Source organism: Centropristis striata, chromosome 19 (assembly GCF_030273125.1).
Source record: "Centropristis striata isolate RG_2023a ecotype Rhode Island chromosome 19, C.striata_1.0, whole genome shotgun sequence".
Classification (NCBI taxonomy): Eukaryota; Metazoa; Chordata; class Actinopteri; order Perciformes; family Serranidae; genus Centropristis; species Centropristis striata.
Genome location: NC_081535.1, coordinates 13,231,551 through 13,250,961, shown reverse-complemented (window position 1 = coordinate 13,250,961; position 19,411 = coordinate 13,231,551). Strand labels below are relative to the sequence as shown.

Genomic DNA, 19,411 nt, shown 5'->3' with positions numbered 1-19,411 from the left:
CTATGAAACATATTTTAGTTGACTTAAATGTCAAAACGTTTTTAATATGCTGTAAAAAGGCTATACAATTTTACAATTGAGTAATACAAATAGCTTTTGGTCTACACCATTGATAAATGAACATTTTAAAGTAAAAATATGTATATAATTTTTTTTTGTCTCAGCCACGGGGAGCCCCTGCAGGCGGCCTAAAGAGCCACATGAGGCTCTGGAGCCACAGGTTGGCCACCCCTGCCCTATTTCTATCTTAGATGCAGCAGGATGTTGTTGCTCCTCATGCTGCTGTCACAGTCTTTCCAGGAAAGTTTTTAGTTTATCTTAATTTTTATTCCAACCAGATTAAAACAAGATGTGGAGGTAAAATGGAAAAAAAAAAACTAATCACAGGTGTCTACTATTACAAGACTAATATTCACGTCAGACTTAGCCCCCAATAAATCAGCACAAAAGCATCAGAGTTACAGCTTAAATTTATATCTGCTTGAGGAGGAAAAAGAGAAAGTTGATCTTGTGTGAAAGATGAGCTACTTGGTTTTTTTTTATCCAACAATACGGAAATTGTTATGTGAGCTTAGAATTAGTAAGAGATGAAGAGAGCGAATGGAAAAAGAGAAGAGCGAGCCAGGTCGTGAGCTGATTTCATCACAGTAAACATGTCAGGATTTGTATATGTAAATGGAAATAGATAAGCCCTGTAAATTAGTTCAAGGCTGCAGTGCGTAAGCTACATTGAGGTCTGTGAACTTACTTTACTGTGGAGCTGATTAGCTGCGTGACGTCAGTGATTGCCATTGTTTGTGCAGCCAAGGTAGACTGTGCCACTGGCCAAGTTGAGGCCACAGCTAAGCATAATTTTTTTCATCTTTAAAGTTAAACATATTCATGTGCTGAAGAGGAGTCAGTGGATCTAAATATTAGTCAAGAAGCAGAAGTTGATTTGATCATTCGTATGGTATACTGAGGTAAAGTTTTGGTCTTTTGGAAATGAGACAATTTAAAGGTTCTGTGCAAAACATTCAGAACATATAGCATCAAACAACAATGTGCAATGTAAAGATATAGTGCAGTAATGACGTCCTGAGCAGAAAATGAAGTCACACTCCCTCTCTGTGTGTTTTAACCCGAACTTCTCTGTTCTTTGTTTTGGTAGATGGCCCAACTGTGTCTGCATGTGAGTGTATGAGAATCCCTACCTTTAGAACTCCTTTCCGTTTCCCTGATTTAAATGGTAGTTGATAAGTTGGGTGTACTACTAGGTAGATGGGTACTCTCCTATATATTCCAATGGCTTTTTTGGTTATACGTGGGTATACTGTAAACCAGGGGTTCCCAACCTGGGGTCTGGGCCCCCCTTAGGGGTGCGCCAGAGATCACAGGGGGTGCACGAAACTTTGTCTGCTTTGAGGTTATGTGGATATCAAAATAATATTTGTGTATGTTAAATAAAAAAATCAAAACACAAGTAATGGAATAATTCTATAAGTCTGTATAAACCCACTTAGAAACATAATTTATATGTTATGTTATTTATAAATAAATACATTTGTTCCACATTTTATTTTTTATTTTTTTTACTATTTTGCAGTTCACATCTGTGACCTCTGAATCTACGAGAACGACATCAGTCATGGTTGTCAGGACAGATAGCGGCTAGCGTATCACAATCTCCTTTCCTGTGGTCAGTGAATCAAACACCATGTCTGAGAAACGCAAAAGAGCAGATGACTTCTCAGTACCGACCCACTGTGAGGGAAGCTTACCACTAACTCTGTCAGTACTGTTGCTGTGGGCAGTGATAGTGCTGTTAGCCTAGCACTGCTAGCTGCTGTCATTTTGGCTAGGCCACCTCCATGTTTGCTTGTGACATCACAGGTACGAGCCACGAGCAGTCCTGACAGACTCTGAATGTCAATCAAACTCTGCTGAGGGTAATATGGAGACGGTCCCGACCCCGACTGAATTTCATTCTGTACAACAACTTTAATATTGTGTTATATGTTTAACATGATAGACCGTAAAAAGCCACACTCTCTGCCAAAACAGATCTGGAAACAGGAAAAAGGGATAAAAAATAGACAAAAGACTTTGAAGTGGCCCCAAAAGGCTGAACCTGCCCATTTTTATGCTCCAGCTACCTCTGTACATTTTGTCAACTGTCCCTTCTCTGCCTGCAGACTTGGTAAAGTGTTAAGCTGTGTGAATACCTCTTCCAGAGCTGCATGGCATCATAGTTGGATTTTGGTTTTATTGTCTGTCTTGAATGTGACTGCCTTTACTCCTGGCAGTTTTCTCAGACACGCCTCCATGAGCTCACTGCCCGCAGGACTGCAAGTCCGTCTGCATGCATCTGTGAAAGCATTCCCAAATGAGAAAAGAACTAAGAAACGCACATGGAAAAGATATTTTGGATTTATTTTAGTAGATGAGAGTGGAAAAAGAGTCAGCTGACCAGCTGCTTCTTTGGCTTGTTGCATAATCTCAAACTCTGAAAATCAAGTTAGATTCTTTTATTTAGAGAGCCTGTACACATGGTAACCAAAATGGAAAGTATTTGCTCCGAACTCAAAGTTATAAATAAAGTAAATAATTTCACGTTATTCATCCTTTTGTTAATCCCTAGCTGTATGCACATTTCCTGCAGTGACAGCCAGGAAAGCGGAGCAGCCCAGATGTGCTTTTCCCAGCAAATTCCTCCAGTTTTCTAATGGTAACCGCAATATCTTTGTATGGAGACTTCTGGAGACATCTCTACCAGGTGTAACAACAATCTGAACCGCAGCTCAACTCCTCCTGCCCTCTTCTCTCATCAAAGAAAAGCCCTTTGCATCCACTTTCTTGATCACTTGAATTGACAATTCAGTGCTTTTGCGATTAGTTCCCCCAATGAAGTCTTACATCTAATGCAATAAAATGAATATGTACTGTATATATTTCTGTGGTTAAATGAGTATTTATTCACAAAATATACATTTTCCAAGACAGCACGTGCCAAACAGACTTACATGTATAAAACACATGATGCAGATGCTGAACCTTTGGATTTTCTGCTGTTAAAACGTATTGTTTTTCACTGCAGGAAGCAGTAAAAGAGTCGTTTAAGATCAAAAGAGTCACATTAGGCACAGCCTTAAATGCAAGTTTATACAACTCTAAAGCACATCGCAATGCTTGACCAAAGTGTATGTAAAAATGCTTAACTTCAATAGCATGACTAGCCAAAGCTGTGCTCGCTACACTAAATATTCACTTTCGAGAAAAAAAAGTCATAGTCTGTGGCACATCATGCCTGAGCCACATGTTGAGAACAGACTGTGCAGGAGTCGAATCATCAGCTGAAGCCTCGAAAGGCAACATTTTCCAGTCACTGAAGCACAGTGAGGAGATTTTTTAAGGTTTCTGAAAACCTTGAAGCTTGGAACGTTCTCCTTTAACTTGTTGTTTTTCAATCATTAGAGGTCCTCGTGATTGGGGCGTGGAGGAGGGCGTGACGGAGGAGGCGCTCTGCATGGGGGCGGACCCTGAGGTGGAGGCGGTAGGGAGCCGGTTGGAGACGGGAGTGCAGAGATTGAGCTCATGTTGGAAGGAGGCAGGGCTCTGTTCGGAGGCGGTGTGTACATGGGAGGGGTCGTGGAGGATGGGGGAGGAGTGGACGGCAGAGGGGGGAGCGTTGAAGTTGGTGAAGGGGGCAAGTTGAAGCTCTGGCTGCCCTCTGACGGACGCCTCCGGTAGCTGTGGGGCAAAGTGTAGACCGGCGTGGAGGGCTGGTTGTAGATGGGGTAGCGAGGAGCAGGGTAGGATTTGTTTCGGGTGAAGTTTATGCACTTGCCCTGTAATAAAGAAAAGAAACACAGGGCATTGAAGAGGAAGGCTTTGAACTTAACTGTGCAGTGTGAGATGTAAAGAATCTGCAAAAAAACTGCAGATTTTCCAGGAAAAATTCCTGAATCTACTGTGGCACAGCGACTGGCAGGCATAGAAGGGTACAGCTTTCAACAGATGGAAAGAGGAAATTCCTCCGTTAGTGAGTGTCATGGAAGGAAACAGCATTCCTGCCAGCCCAGTCGAGCTGATGCTGGAGCTGGAGGAGGCAGGCAGCATAAATGACTTCTGCAGACAAGAGCATTCCTCCAGACAATACTGCTGCTGTTTTTACCTTTGTCTTCTCCCTATGCACTGGAGGGTTTTGAAGTCTCTTTGTTAAGTTCATGGAATACATGTATTTAATGTCTTGCAGATAAGATTTCAGCGTGATTTCTACTCTGTACTTTGATCCATCGCTGCAAACATCCTTTATCCCTCCGTTCCAGAGGTCATGAATTTAAGCTCTGGCTCATTCTTACACATCTGCCTGCCAAACGTTGACATAGTTAGTTCACAATCTTATTAATTGCTTTGTTTTGAATAAATCAATTCTTATCTTACAGCTGTAAAGAGGTGACGCTGGTTTTTATTATTCCACAGAGGAATTTGCAGCATGACGTCTCTACTTTCCAATTTTCTGTTATTATCTCTGGCTTGTCTATCGCTCACCTTGTCTCCAGGATGAGGTCGCATCACAGACACTCTGTCGTAGCCTCTTCTCAGGAATACACACAAAGCATCCAGTTTGCCCTGCAGAAATATGATTAAAAAAACAGTAAAATAAACCAGTGATCTTTGATAACAACCAGATTATAAACATCATTTGTTGCAGCGTCCAGTTTTGCAGCAAAATCAATCCTTTAAAAGCTAACAAACAAGCAGAGTTTGTCTGTTTATTTGAGACGCTGCCAGACTGTATCTGCTCCACTTTCTGCTCCAGATGTTTGTCTTTGAGTCGTGCATAGGAAGCTTTAAATGGTGAAGCGACAGATAAACAAAGAATGTATTTTGTTAGCAATAACGCCCGCTCAACAAATTCCATATTCAGGGGTTAGCTCGGTCCATGTCTGGTTCTTATTACCATCCATCCAGCTGACTAATATGTCAGGAAACACTTTTTATTAACTATTTCCTGGTCACACATCATTCCCAGAATCATTAAAAAAATAATATTTTTATATTATGATGGATACACGCTGTCGTAAGGAGGTCTATATGTTTCAAAACATCTGGAATTGGCATCATATTATATTTTACACATGTTAACATTGTGTGATCCATGCTGTGAAGTACATTAGCTGACAGTTATACATCTCTATGAAAACTGAGCAGACTGAAGAAGACCATGAGATGTGGTTGAAGGTTCTGGAAGAACCCTAGCTAAACCAGAATATTTAAGTTAATATATATTTTTAATTTGAATGCCAAATAATAATTTTAAAGATAATCCTAAAGGTCCTGTAGTACATAACCATTGAAATGAAGAACCTGGTCTCACAGGAATCCGTGGAATAGCCACGGAATCACTCAAATTTCCGTGAAACTGACACGGATTTCGCTACAATGCAAGTTAATGACAGTCATATCCCGTGGCTAATCCATGGATATTTTTTCCTATTGGTTTGTTCCAAGTCACGTGACTTTCAAGGTCCCGGCGGTCAGAACAAAAAACATGGCGGACAGTTCTCTCATTTTTAGTGAAAAAAGTCTATATTTTGACTTAGTTTCTGCATAAAAATTGATTTTGATCACATTTCTAGCGAGAAATATATGTTTTATTTTCTAAATATTCACTCAGTGAATGTACATAATCATTTTGTATGTTGGAATAGCCACGGGATATGACTGTCATTAACTTGCATTGTAGCGAAATCCGTGTCAGTTTCACGGAAATTTTAGTGATTCCGTGGCTATTCCACGGATTCTGAGTTAAGCAAATCCGTGGCTATTTCAGGGATTCCTGTGAGACCATGTTGGAAATGAATGAAAAGGGTGAACAGCTGGAGAACCTTAATGGGAGAGTACCACTCCTGGGGGCGGTTGGATTTGTGTGAGTTGTAGTAGTAAGGTCGTGGTGGATCAAACTCCTCCTCAGGCATCACAACTCGAGCGTTTTTAGCTTTTTCCAGTTTGGCTCCTTCTTCAGTGGAGCCTTTATCTCCCCAGCGGACCTGAAGAGAAACAAAAGGTTTAAGCACTGCTCTGCAATCAGTCACAAATAAGAGCCATTCATTCAGGACAAAACTGATCTAAAAAAGGAATAGGGCTGCTAAATCAACCATCATAAAACACTGGCTACCAAAGCTACAGAGTCGTTCAGGTTTTTTTGCCACGTTAGCATTGTGGCTCTGAATGGTCGAACATTGAAATATCTCAACAACATTTGGATGGATTGTCATGAAACTTTGTAAAACTATTAGTTGTTTCCAGTCGATGATTCCAGCTGACTTTGGTGATCCACTGACTTTAACTCAAGTTCCATCATGAGCTTGACATTTTTAGTTTCTAAAGAAGTCAACAACTTTTGGATGGACCGTTTGTCAACTTTTTTTCTAGCCCTGTCAACGGATAAAATATTTTATGGTTTGTGATTTACGACTTGTAAAGCTTATGACATTCCTATCAAGATCAGCTTTACTTTGCATTTAGTCCTAATTACTGAATGTTGGCATGCTAACACACAATCACATCAGCATGTTTTGTCATTGTGTGCATGTTAGCATACTCTTACCCTTAGAGACTCTTCTTGTTAATCCTAAATCATTATTTTGCGATAACAAGACAATTTAATCAGCTCATAATGTCAGATCCAGGAGAAATCCCCAACACATACACTTTTTTTATATCCAAGGCATCTACATTAAATGACTGCAACTGTTGTAAATGAAGTCAATCTTTGCAACAGCTTGCTTTTTTATTTCTACATATAAAAACGACTCTTTCCTTCCATATCCAGATGTTTGTAACATGTCTACATAGAGTTTAATTAAACCCAGTCCTCTGAAATCCACAAGAAATCAGCAGTTGGCTCCCTTGCCTCAAAATTTAATTATGCCGATTTCTGTTCCAAAGTTTCAGATTTGGGATTTTTCCTGCAGGAACAGCAGATACATCTGAACCTGTTTTATAGCATAAAACCTTAAAATTTAGCAAGAGACCCAGTGCCACATGCAATCTGTGTCCTCAAAAAAAGTGTCCTATAAAGAATGTTTCCCTAAAAGCATTCACTTTTTAAAAGTGTATATATAATTACCTTGATGCTAATAAAGCTGAAGTAAATGTCAAGAACAATTCATCACATCAGAGGTAAAAACCAGTTCTGTCAAAGAAACCTTGGAAGTTCATTACTCAGATTTACTCCCTCACAGCTGCCACAGACAGGCCATGAAGGCTTTAACTTGGCAGAGAAAGCACTTAAATGAAGTTGTGCATATTTTCCATTGCTCTGTTTGGAAGTGTGGCCGCTTCAAGGCTTCGAGTTCACAGCACAGACTCCTCAGACCGCACCACCACTCTGTAAAGCACTTCACACTGAGAGGGCCACTTCTATCTCATTGACCTTCTTCCTCTTAGGCAACGGACACATCTGGACCCTCTTGACCTGCGGACGTCTCAGTCTCATATCTGTCTCTGGGTTTGAGGTTGCACAGGGCTCAAATGTCTGGCTGCCTCCTTTTATTCCACTAGATATCTCAACATCATGACTCTGAACTTTTCTTTTCCACTGCTGACCTTTTTCTTCTTACATAAATTGAGGGAATTCTTTCCTTCTACCATCTCAAGCAGCATATCCAAGCCTCTGCACAAGATGTGGCTAACAGGCAGCTTCTCCTTAGCAGACCGCTGAAAACTAAAGACACTCGCCTGTTGTGTAACAGCCACAAAACGAATCATGCGAGCTTGCTAACAGAGTACACGTCCTAGCCCTTGGGCTTTATGATAAATCTGTTGCCTTTGCAGTTTACTGGACATATGGCCTCGTCTTGACTCTCACTGCCTTTCCAAAGTAGTCGCAAGAACAAAGTGAGTCAGTTGCTTCCAGCACAGACTTGCAGAGTCATCTCTTTTAAGGAATGAGTCGCTTCCTGTTTCCCATTGTATTCCTGCTGTATTTGTGTTTGATCTCTCTCAAAGTAGCCAAGTGCTAAATCAAGACAACCACATGTTTTATCCATGAACCCAAAGACAGCTGATAGATATTATTATATTAAATATTCATATTGAAATAAGCAGAAATTAGTTACACTAGTAAAGCACGAAGAAGCATGAATTGCTGATTTATGAAGGTAAGAATTTGAAGATAAAAAAAGTCAGGGTGCACTCCAATACCCATACTACCATACTAGTGTGCCAAAAAAAGATCAAATATGTACACATACATAGTATATCAATTGCAGTATGCATTTAAAAAAGCAGTATTCTATTGCACTCGCATTTTGTAGTATAGTAGACGGCATGCTTTTCTGGCTATTCTGCCCTACAATCCTGTGTGCAGCATATACAGTCATGGAAAAAATTATTGGACCACCCTTGTTTACTTCAATTTCTTGTTCATTTTAATGCCTGGTACAACTAAAGGTAAATTGGTTTGGTCAATAACCAAAATCATTATCAAGAAAACCATGGACAGGGCTAGATATGAGTTCTTAAATTAAATCTGTTCTTAAATTACCTATTTTTGTTGTTATCATTATATTTGTCCAAACAAATGCACCTTTAGTTGTACCAGGCATTAACATGAACAAGAAATTGAAGAAAGAAAAAAAGAAAAGTATGCAATTTGGAAACCATTGTTAAACACTAAGTATCAGTACATGTGAATTTATTTTAACTTTGCCATTCTCTCTTTCTACCTCCATTCTCTTGATGCCTCCGACTCCACGTCCTCCATAGTACGAGGCATCCACTGTGGGCCACCTCTTCTTGGGAAAACCATCCTCATCATCCTAAAGAAGAAGGAAACAGTAATTATGTTTACAAGAAGAAAGATAATATATTATACTATAGCTGATTGCAGGCAATTATTACTGTAAAGCAATGAATATCAGTGCCACACATTTCTATCATTTTGTTATTAAGAGGTGAAGGAAATCACTTACAGAGCTGTCCTCTATTACTGGAGGAGGTGGCTCATGAATGACCTACAAACATGAAAAATAAATTTGTATTGTAAGCCTCAAAGGATGGCTGTCGTGTCTTAACATTTATATGTTCTTCGCTTTTAGAGGATCCAAGATGGTTGTCGTACCACAGTGCAGCAGAGAGGCCAGAACCACCACAGCAGAAGAATGGTGAGCAGGAGCATCAGGATGAGCAGAGCGATGGCCACGAAGGTCCCATCAGACTGGAAGGGGAAAAAAAGAGACCAGGGTGAGTCCACTACTCACAAAAACCTGTACACAGCTTTACTGAAACTCATATTGGCCTGTGGAAACATTATGTTTTGCTTTTGTGTGTGTTTCAATGTCCACTAAATAAATGTCTAACTTAAACATGTTTATATACTGTATTATTATTATTATTATTATATGTGCGTATTCTATGTAAACGCAACTATTACAAATTTTCTACCAAAACTATAGAAGTAAAGTATTTCAGAGGACGAGTCGTTATATGAAGTCTTAAGATACTTAATATCATTAAAATGATTTAACCCTCCTGTTATGTTTGTTTCTCAGGAACAGCAATAATGTTCATGGGTTTGACCCGGAGCATGTTTAATTATAAGTGTCAGAAACCAAAAAAATACCAATAAACATTGTTTATGTTTCATCATTAACTCCATTACTATCCATCTCAATCAGTATTTAGTGCAGTGGTGTTCTTTTCCTTTCACAGATCATGGTTCAATGAGGATAATTCACTCGTTTTCATGAAAAATGCATTAAAACTTTTTTTATGTACATTGGAAAGACTTATAAAATACAATAGTTTCATATGACATTGATTTACAAAAATATTTTTTTTATTATTTTTTTTTTATTTTAAAATCAGATTTGATTATCGTTATGGATCATTATGAATATTTATGAGTGCTTTTAATTATACATTGCAGTAAGCAAATTTTAATGCATTCTAAGTATATTTATAATGCATTATTGACATCATAGAAAGTGTTACCCTAACATCTTGTCAGCATAAAGTTCAGTCCACTGATTAAATGCAGAGAACTGAGTCAGAGGGTCAAACTGCTGCAGCTGCAAACATGTGTGACAGGAAGCTTCCTCAAAGAGAAACTGAAAGAAACAGCTGATCCATACAAGGAGAAAATGATTCCATATGGCCAGCATACGATACTAGCAGTTTGAGACACAAAGTAACAAAATGACAAACCAAGTCTAGACTGAAGTTCATAAAATATTACATTTAGCCATAAGCGGATGTGTGCGTTGAGCTTTTAAGTGCCATGTTTATTTTCATTGTACTCACACAAGTGACTGCAGTAATGGTGACAGAGCTGGATATGAAGCTCAGGCCGTTATTCATGCTCACGTGAAGAGTGGCACAGCTGTAGAAATGACAGGAGAGTAAATGGGAGTGATGGTGATTTGCTGACAGTTAGCGCCTCAGTTGGCACATTCAGTGCTCAGTATAATAAAACCCAGACACTCCAACGTGTTACCAGCAACATTAATCACTTACGTTCCCTCTTTTTCCAGAACGGGAGCTGGGCACAAAAGGTATGTATCTCTCACCACCAACGGTCTTTTCACTGTGGAAATAGAATTAACATAAGAAATTGATGCTGTAATTATGTGATTTAAAAGTATACTATATATAGTAAAGTTAATTAAGAGATCAGTCAGGACCATTTGTGACAGTGAATGTAGTAAAAGTGATGCACAGGAGAAAGTTTGCTTTACTTTTCTCTTCCAGTCCTGACATTTCAGGAGATTCAAGCCTCAAAATATTCGTTTTTGTTATTAAATCCCTGGACTTCCTCTCCTTATGGAAAATGAAGCAAATGAGGGAGGGCTGTGGTTTATTTACCCTGGCTGAGTGAGTGTCTAGTGTGTGCAAAGACAGTGCTCGTCTCTGATGAGATCCACATTCCCCTTCAGACATCTGAGAAGCGTTGAGCGTTGTACCAGCTGATTTAAAGAAGGGGAAGATGGTGTTGATGGTTTTTGGGGGCAGGACGGGGATTTAAATCATTGTGAGCCACAAAGTGCTGCTCCCCCACACCGCCCGGCCCCATTTGTATCGCCAAAACAAACTTGGAACAGTGATGTAAATGGCTTCTGAGTAAATTCCCCGGTACTTTTCTATGCTGTCTAATAATAGTGTGGATTCACACACCTACATCTTGTTGTCTTCTGTGGATCGCTTCACAAAATCACAATAGCATGAGGTGATAGAGTTTACATTCTTCCATGGTTATGTTACCTCTGGGCAGAGCCAGACTAGCTCTTTCCGCCTTTTTGCAGTTTTTATGCTTTTGTGGCCACAACAAGCTTTTACATTTAACATGTTACGGCCTTGTAAAGTTGATATGGTGAACTTGTTATTTGCCTGTTTGCATATCCAGCAGACACAATAACATTAGCATTCCTGTGAAGTCATGTGTCTGGCAAACAGATAAATGTAAGTCCAATGTTTACTCTCCTTTTAGCTCTGTTTTGGACCCCCCAACTCATGATAAAGATGTATCCAGCTCTTTAACAGCTAAATGCTAACATTGTGTTGGATGTGGATCTGTCTCTATGAGTGACTCCTTTCGCATTGCACAAAAATGAGTTGTTTTTTAAATTCTAGTAAAAACTTGGAGGATCTACTTACTCAAAGTGACTGTGTCGTTGATGCGAAAGCTGCAGAGAACTTTCTGTACGTCTCGGGCGTGAAGGAACCCATTTCCTTTGACTACCACCTGGAAAGATTCTGAAATGGGATTATAGACCATATTTAAACATATCATTCTTCCTCATATTAGGTTATGTAATGTGTATTTTTAAAGCTGAGGTAGAACCATCAGTGTTATCTGGTTATAGATAGATAGATAGATAGATAGATAGATAGATAGATAGATAGATAGATAGATAGATAGATAGATAGATAGATAGATAGATAGATTAATTTAATTGTTTTTATTATGTTTGTAAATAATTTTTTCATTTCCTCTTTACCTCCTTCACAAATGCTGGAGGGCTCTACAGCCAGGATTTCAATGCATGATCGCTTTAGGATCTGAGAGTAAAAATAAAAACAGAAAAAGATCAACTAAATGTACATTAAATTAGGAATTTAGCTATTTAATCATCTCTCTTTGATATGACAGTGTCTTTCGTACCGAGTCAATGACACCTTGTAGCGCCTCAAATCCATCATTCACTGGGAAGACATGGTCCTTACTGTCGGCTATCGTTGAAAGCTGTAGAGACGTATGACTGAATGTTTACTGAATATGTCTTACAGTTCATTGGTTAACTTATTTATTGGCTGACAGACTGATTTACCTGTGTTTCGTTGAAGTCTTTAACTCCCACACAGTACACAGTGGCGCCCAACTGGCGTGCTCTGCTTGCCTGAGACATAAAACAAAAAAAAACAACAGATAAGCTTAAAGTAGAATGATGAATGCTCACTAAATCACAATGGGGAGAGAAGTGCAGTTGTACTGCTCTTTAAGGAATGAAACATTAAAACTTTTACCACATGTGTAAACGCCTCCGTCACTGATGTTGTTGACATTATGACATTGACAGCTGCAGGAAAAAAATCTGCTGTGACATCATTGAGAGTCATGTGGCCACGAGCACAACAAGCCTGGTTTTTAATCCCAAGAGGACAATACGGCAACATCCTCCAGCAGTGTTCCTTCAGTGTGGACTTACCCTTTAAAGCAGGGATGGGCAACTTAAATGCTGGAGGGGGGCCACAATTTTTCATGGAAATTACCACAGGGCCACATATAGGGCCGTGCACTTAACCAGATATGATGAAACTGCAATTTTAAATATCTTCACAGTGCAGTAACTTAACATATTTCATGCTCAAATGCATGTATAACAGTATAAATAGGAATACAAAAGGTTTGAAGCAAATAAAAAATAACCACTTACTGGGATTTCTTTCTTTTTTTTTTCAGTGCAAGAACAGCAGACCAACATTAATTTCAAGAAGTCATTTTGTGCATTTTTACACTGAACTTTTAAGATTTCATGCTCAAATGCATGTAGTTGAACTAAGGGCCACTTCAAGTGAGGGTGTAGGCCATATGCGGCCCCCGGACCTATGATAAGCAATTTTCATGAATTAATCTTTCATCTTTGTGTTGCCAATGTGGAAACGGATTGTAATGTAACTTTAAAACTAAGTCCCTTACAGACTTTCTTTGATGTCTATAACAGCCTGTGAATTGATGTCTAGATGTTTTTGGTTAGAAAATCTGAAGGTTGTGACATTTGAGCTGCCCTATGGTGCCAACCGAGTCCAACACTAGCTTGCTTGCTCACTTATGTTATCACTACCAAAATATTGAGTGGACATGTTAGTTAGCCAGCTTACCAAATTAATTACCCAGCTAAAATGATCCATGATATGAATCATAACAAATGGTTTTGATTTTAGCCAACAACAATGATGTTACAGTACTAAAGCAAAGGTGTGTAAATGCTTTCTATTAGCTAACAGTAACCTAAGCTAAGCTAAGGATAGCTGGCTAGCTGTAACTAAGCTATAAAAAGTAACGTTAGCTGGGGAGCTAACGGGAAGCTACTAGTTAGTATAATTGAGCCTATGGTTCAAATTAAATAAAGGAACACGGTCGCCCATAAAGTTGGAATAATTTTGTTTTCAGACACAATCCTCTGTTGATTGTGGTTTCATTTTCATTGTGATGTGTTTGGAAGAGATTGATTAATAACGTTTTCAGACAATATACGGGTGATTCTTCAATTAAGGGAGTTTTTCTGTCCCCAGGGTAGATTTTCAAGAAAAAAATGTTTTTTAGGAAAAACAATTATTGTATTTGTTAAGGTTAGGTTGTAGTAGCTATGAAAAAAATAACTGTGTCTCAATGATGACATTTTAATACTTTTTCAGTGTTTGAAAATTGAAATGGGCAGGAATTTCACTGTTTTGGGCTTGTCCCCAACCCAGACTTTTTGACATCCCCTCTTCAATAAAGCAATAAAAAGTGCTAAATTCATTAAAACTTTACTTTGTATTTCCTCATAACAACTTAAAAAGACATTTTTTAAATTCATATAATATATATTTATTCAATTTACAATTTATTTATAGTTAAATATCACTGTCCCTCATACATCTGTCATTACCATCACACTCAACATTTTAGAGAGCAATAAAGTTTTTACAAAAAGTTACTTACATTGTTGCATGCAAATTAGATGCTCCACAGGACCAATCCCAGACATGAGGCAGTAGCCTGATTTTTTGATGCCCACATATGTAAGTAATTTGATGTTTTATACATCCTGATCATCCTGATCTGAGCGTATGTTTATTAGGCGTCATTACCAAACAAGTTACTATTTGAGTATTTTAATTAATTAATAGGAAATTTCACTTTATTTATGTATATTTAGTGTAAATTGTATGCTAGCTAACCAGTCAGCTTAGCTTAGCGAAAACCTAGCCAACATTTTGTGCGGCAAGTGAAAATTGTCATTACCATCACGTGTCATTACCATCACACAAGTGACTGTGATGGTAATGACAATCAGTGATGGTAATGACAATTTATCTGTTTATTACCTTATAACTAGAATATATTAGCTTAATTTACTATTTACTACTTTACTATGATACATAATTGAACAGTGACCAATTGTATTTACAAATATTTAGAATATGATTCTTAAAGAGCATGTTTTGTACTTACTGGAATGATTGTGAAAACTTTGCTTTTCAAACCATTTTGTATTAAAATCAGTGTTTTGTTTTTGTGATGGTAATGACATTTTGCTCTGACAACTTTGAAAAAATGATAAAAATATCAAAATCATCATGAAATACAATCAAAGCTATGCTAAGATCTTTGTTCCAGACCAATTGATAAACTTTTTGAAATAGAAAAAACAGAGATTAAAAAACATTATTTTTTCAAAATTTGGGGACAGAAAAACTCCCTTAATTGAATAATCACCCATACACTTTATCTCTCAATAATAAATCACATGGTCAAAATAATTTCATGGAAAGAGGTAAAAAAAAAATTTCATAGCAACTTTAAGGGTGACTGCATTGTAAAATTCTTCTAAATATGATTGATTTTAATTTGTCAGCATTCTGTTAATACGATGCCGGACACGTCATTGTTTTGGCTGATGCCCAGGAAGCTCGCTGAAGCCTACAGAGCAACAGGACGCTGACTGCAGTTCACTTCATGGTAACAGGTGTCATTAATATCAAGGAATATTTTAAAGCAAAAAACTGAAACTTAATTATGCAAACACCCTAACTGGTTTTCAAGTCACCTCTCTCTGTGCCAGGTCAAACTGATTTTCTCTCAGTTCACCATCCGTCAGGGCGATAATGACACTGGCTGTCCGGAAACCTGAAAGTCAGAGACAGATTGTAAAAAAAAAAAAACAATTTTAAAAGCTGTTAAAATATTGATACGTAATCATCTAAAAATCCATTTTTATTCCATCTTTAAAAATATTTTGAACAAAATTGTCACGTGACGGAAAAAATAGTCATGATTTGTTGTTATTTCTGTCCTCGTGATGACTGTAGCACATGCTTGGATTGAGTTCTGATTAAATGGATAAAAAAGGCTCCACCAGCAGAAGGAATGATTAAGTGTTAAAAAGGAAAAGGTTTCTACTCACCATCTCCAGTCCCGTAATATATTTGCTCGCTGGCCTGAGAGAGAAGTTAAGAGGCGTCAGTGACTATAAATTTAAATGGCCCTCATTTAAAAAAAGTTAGATGGCATACTGTTGGGTAAAGGATCAGTTTCCCATTGACTTAACAGATGGCTTACTCTTTGAAAGCCTCTGTGCATGTAGGTGTCTCCACCTGGCTGCACCATGCGGAGCTCCTCCAGTCCAGCTCGAATCTGCTCTCTGATCAGTGACGTAGTCCAAAGAATAAAATGTATAGTAATTGAAAGGGAATGAGTTAGCACCAAGGATTAACTTTCACTAAAGATATAATAAGCCACATATGAACATACAATCATTCAGACATTTGTGTGAGGCTGTGCATGTGTGTACCTGTCTTCTGTTAGCCCCATGAGGATCCTTCCTTCTGTTGAAAATACAATAAAAGACATCCGCAGCTGAGGACTGAAAAAAAGAAAAAAAACTGTCATGTTTCACCTTTTATCACTTTATCTTTAAATCTGATGTTTCAGTGTGGACCTACCTGATAAACTTGTGAGCCAGGTGGTCAACAAAGTAATATATCTCATTCCAGTAATGTTGCACACTGCCAGACCTGAGAGAAAGATTCATTGAGTTCACTAATGTTTCATGGAAATAAAATCGGTTGCAATCCTAAATAAGCTCCAGTTTCTACCAGTTTCTTTGTGGCTATAGTTACGACAGGAGTAAAGGAGGAGGTCAGGTGACCTCAGAGGTGGTACCAAGTCATTATTTTAGTCACAAGGCACAAGTAAGTCTCAAGTCTTTAAACTCAAGACTGACAAGTCACAAGTTAAACTTTAAATTTCAACTCCTTCCCAAGTCATAATGCAAAAAGCACTAGACACAGGAAATCACTATTCATATCCCGTGTCAAACCAAAAGTCTACTTTTTTAGATACATGAATGTAGATTAAGTTCTTTCTCATGCTTAACTACATAACAAGGAGTTAATTTGGAAGTCTTTATCTTAGTAAATACATTTTTAGATGTTTAGATCAAAACATCCCAACAGTCATTTGATTGATATTACCCAAGACTGAACCCCCAAAAAACATGGAAATAAATAAATAAATTAAATCTTCTTATTTTAATAAAATAACCTAACTAAATCTTCCTAAGCCTAACCAAGTTCTTTCCTATGGACACTAAAACAATCAAAAACAGCAAAAACTTTAACATCCAAAACTGACACTGGAAGGGTACATAGAGCATCATCGTGGCAGCGCAGGGCCACTGACCAAGCTGTTGTATTTGCCGAGATGATTGAGACTATATGTAAAAGCTGACAGTTTTTATAAGACAAAGAAAAACAGAAAATGTTCACACTGTTGATGCCAGAAGCAGTTATTTGTTTTGGATTTTGCTTGGATAAAAAAAACACTAAACATGTATGAGCCAATCTCTTCATCACAGTGAAACTTCACAGAGAACTAAGCCAGTTTTAGTCTTTTTGTTCCCTTCTGATGCCTAATTTTTCCATTCTTTCTCATGTGGCTTTGCTGCTTATTCTTAAATGCCAAACAAAAAACAAAAAGTGCCACGTCAGTTTCTCATACGCGCTTAGCTTTACTTCAGGTCCTGATTCTGAATACAGGTGCGGACTCAAATGAACAATCAGAAATAGAATGCAGTTTTTAAAGTCGAAGTCCGCAATTAGAGAATTGTGAGGCAAATATGCATAGCCTCTTCTCACGCTGCACTGCCTCTCCCATTCTCCCTCTCTTATGTTTTCATTTATCCTGTGATGTGAGTCGCAGTGTGGAGACAGCCAAAAACTCTGGATCTTTGGAACATCTGGCTCTAATGGAGAAAGGGTTCTGCAGACTGGAGCAGAGGAGCCGGGGCTAAATGTGGGCTCCTGTCAGTGAAACGTGGCCGCACTTTGACAACAGGAATCCCTGCAGTGCACTTTATCATTGAAGTTAACGCATCAGCACTTTGCAAATGATTCATCATAGAGTAAACACACTTTCTGTCCACTCTTACTACTTTTATACCTAGTGTTTAACTACTAAAGTAGTTTTCATTCAGGAGAACATTAGAATGAGCTGGCCTACAAAACAACAACAACATCACTCTGACGCAGGACTTGACATGACCGGATCAGAAGCTTCACGTTAGCTCCATGACAGTTTAATGAACAGTGTAATGCAACCCTTATGTCTGCACTCACAGGGCACTCGAGTCTGTGGAAATCTGCTCCTGTGTTTGGTAAATACAATGACTCAGTTGGCTACTGCAAAAAGTGCCAACTATTCTGATTCCAGCTTCTCCATTGTGCTGATTTTCTTTGTTTTATATCATTGTAAATGGGATATTTTTGAGTTTTGAACTGCTGGCCAGACAAAACAAGATCTTTGAGGATTTCACAATAGGCCTTTTTCACTATTTTCTGCCATTTTATTGGCTAATCAATTGATCCAGAAAATAATAAACAGATTAATCCAAGATTCTGTTGAAAAGTTTGTTGCATAATAGAATGACAGTGAATTGCATTGCTATTGGTTTATGCCTCAGTTAAACTCTCAAAAACTGGAAAATGATGGAGCTATAAAATGCCGCTGTAGATATGCACCAGTACCGCAAGAAATGATCAGATCTGATGACTGAATGAGTGTTTCACTCTGTTGCCTTTTTTTATTTAACCATTAGAAAGCCTGTAACCGACAAATCAAAAATGCACATTTTTTCCCTTTTACTTGTGGTGCTATTTATCAATCCAGATAGTTTTGTTGTGAGTTGCTGAGAAGTTGGAGATATTGGCTGTAACGATGTCTGTCTTCTCTCAAATATAATGGAACTAGATGGATCTTGGCTTGTGCTGCTCAAAGCACCAAAGAAATACATTAAAAAACTAAACAGCGATGTCTCTTTCCACAAATCATGACCTGGTTACTCAAAATTATGCACAGACCCTGTTTTGAGCAGTTTCATTATGGAAACTATACTCACTCAACACTCAACAACTAATACCAAAACAACAAAGACTGATAAATAACACTATGGGTAAGAAGAAAATAATTCATTTTTGATTTGAGGTTAATCATACCTTTAAGCAGAAACACATGGGCAGGTGACATTTCAAATTAAAAGCATCCGTATGTGCTAACTATGTTGATAAATCCTGAACTTGGATTCAACAGTTATGACACAGTTCTTTTGTCTGTACCCAAGCAGAAACCGGTCATATTTTTATTTTACTTTCAGCTACTTTTACTTTGAAATCTGCTCGTTGTAGTACAGTAGCACATATTTTTCATGCAAGTAGCTCATTAATGCCTCTGGGGATATTTTTGAATGATGTTTGCACCTGTGTCTTCAAAACAATGAGTCATGCACAAGTTATTAAAAGCTGAGTAATAGTAGTAGCACTCACTTGTCCAGAACAAAGTACAGGTCAAATCCTCCATAGCAGGACGAGCCTGCCTCCCTCCTGTCATGGACCTGTCCTGCACTGCCGGCCACCAGTACCGCCACCAGTATGCCCAGTTCCACACCGAGCAGGACCTGCCTGCACCAGCACTGGGACATCACCCCAAGTTGAAGAGAAAGCACCAACTACAGCAAAGAGAAGGTAAACATAAATAGTCTCCAGATGGAGATGTTTGTCCCCTTCTCCTCTCACAAGTCACTGATGCAGTCAGCCATCCTGTGCAGAGCGATCTCCAAGGCATTAAACGCTCCTCTCTGGATCAGTGTCTCCTCAGCAGCAGATG

General features: G+C 38.4%; 1 protein-coding gene across 1 annotated transcript; it reads right to left on the bottom strand.

Annotated features, from left to right (window-relative positions):
• Nucleotides 1–2,930: 2,930 nt before the first annotated feature.
• LOC131992263 (anthrax toxin receptor 1-like) lies at nucleotides 2,931–19,409 on the bottom strand. The gene is made up of 18 exons (XM_059357770.1): nucleotides 19,072–19,409; nucleotides 16,195–16,266; nucleotides 16,044–16,115; nucleotides 15,812–15,893; nucleotides 15,657–15,690; nucleotides 15,300–15,379; nucleotides 12,315–12,383; nucleotides 12,149–12,229; nucleotides 11,985–12,045; nucleotides 11,641–11,739; nucleotides 10,504–10,573; nucleotides 10,291–10,369; nucleotides 9,110–9,205; nucleotides 8,961–9,002; nucleotides 8,715–8,807; nucleotides 5,871–6,032; nucleotides 4,531–4,611; nucleotides 2,931–3,827 (listed from the first exon to the last, which is right to left on the bottom strand). The coding sequence occupies exons 1-18, from the start codon at nucleotides 19,224–19,226 to the stop codon at nucleotides 3,450–3,452; spliced, it is 1,806 nt and encodes a 601-aa protein (XP_059213753.1). The 5' UTR covers nucleotides 19,227–19,409; the 3' UTR covers nucleotides 2,931–3,449.
• Between the last annotated feature and the right edge of the window lie 2 nt (nucleotides 19,410–19,411).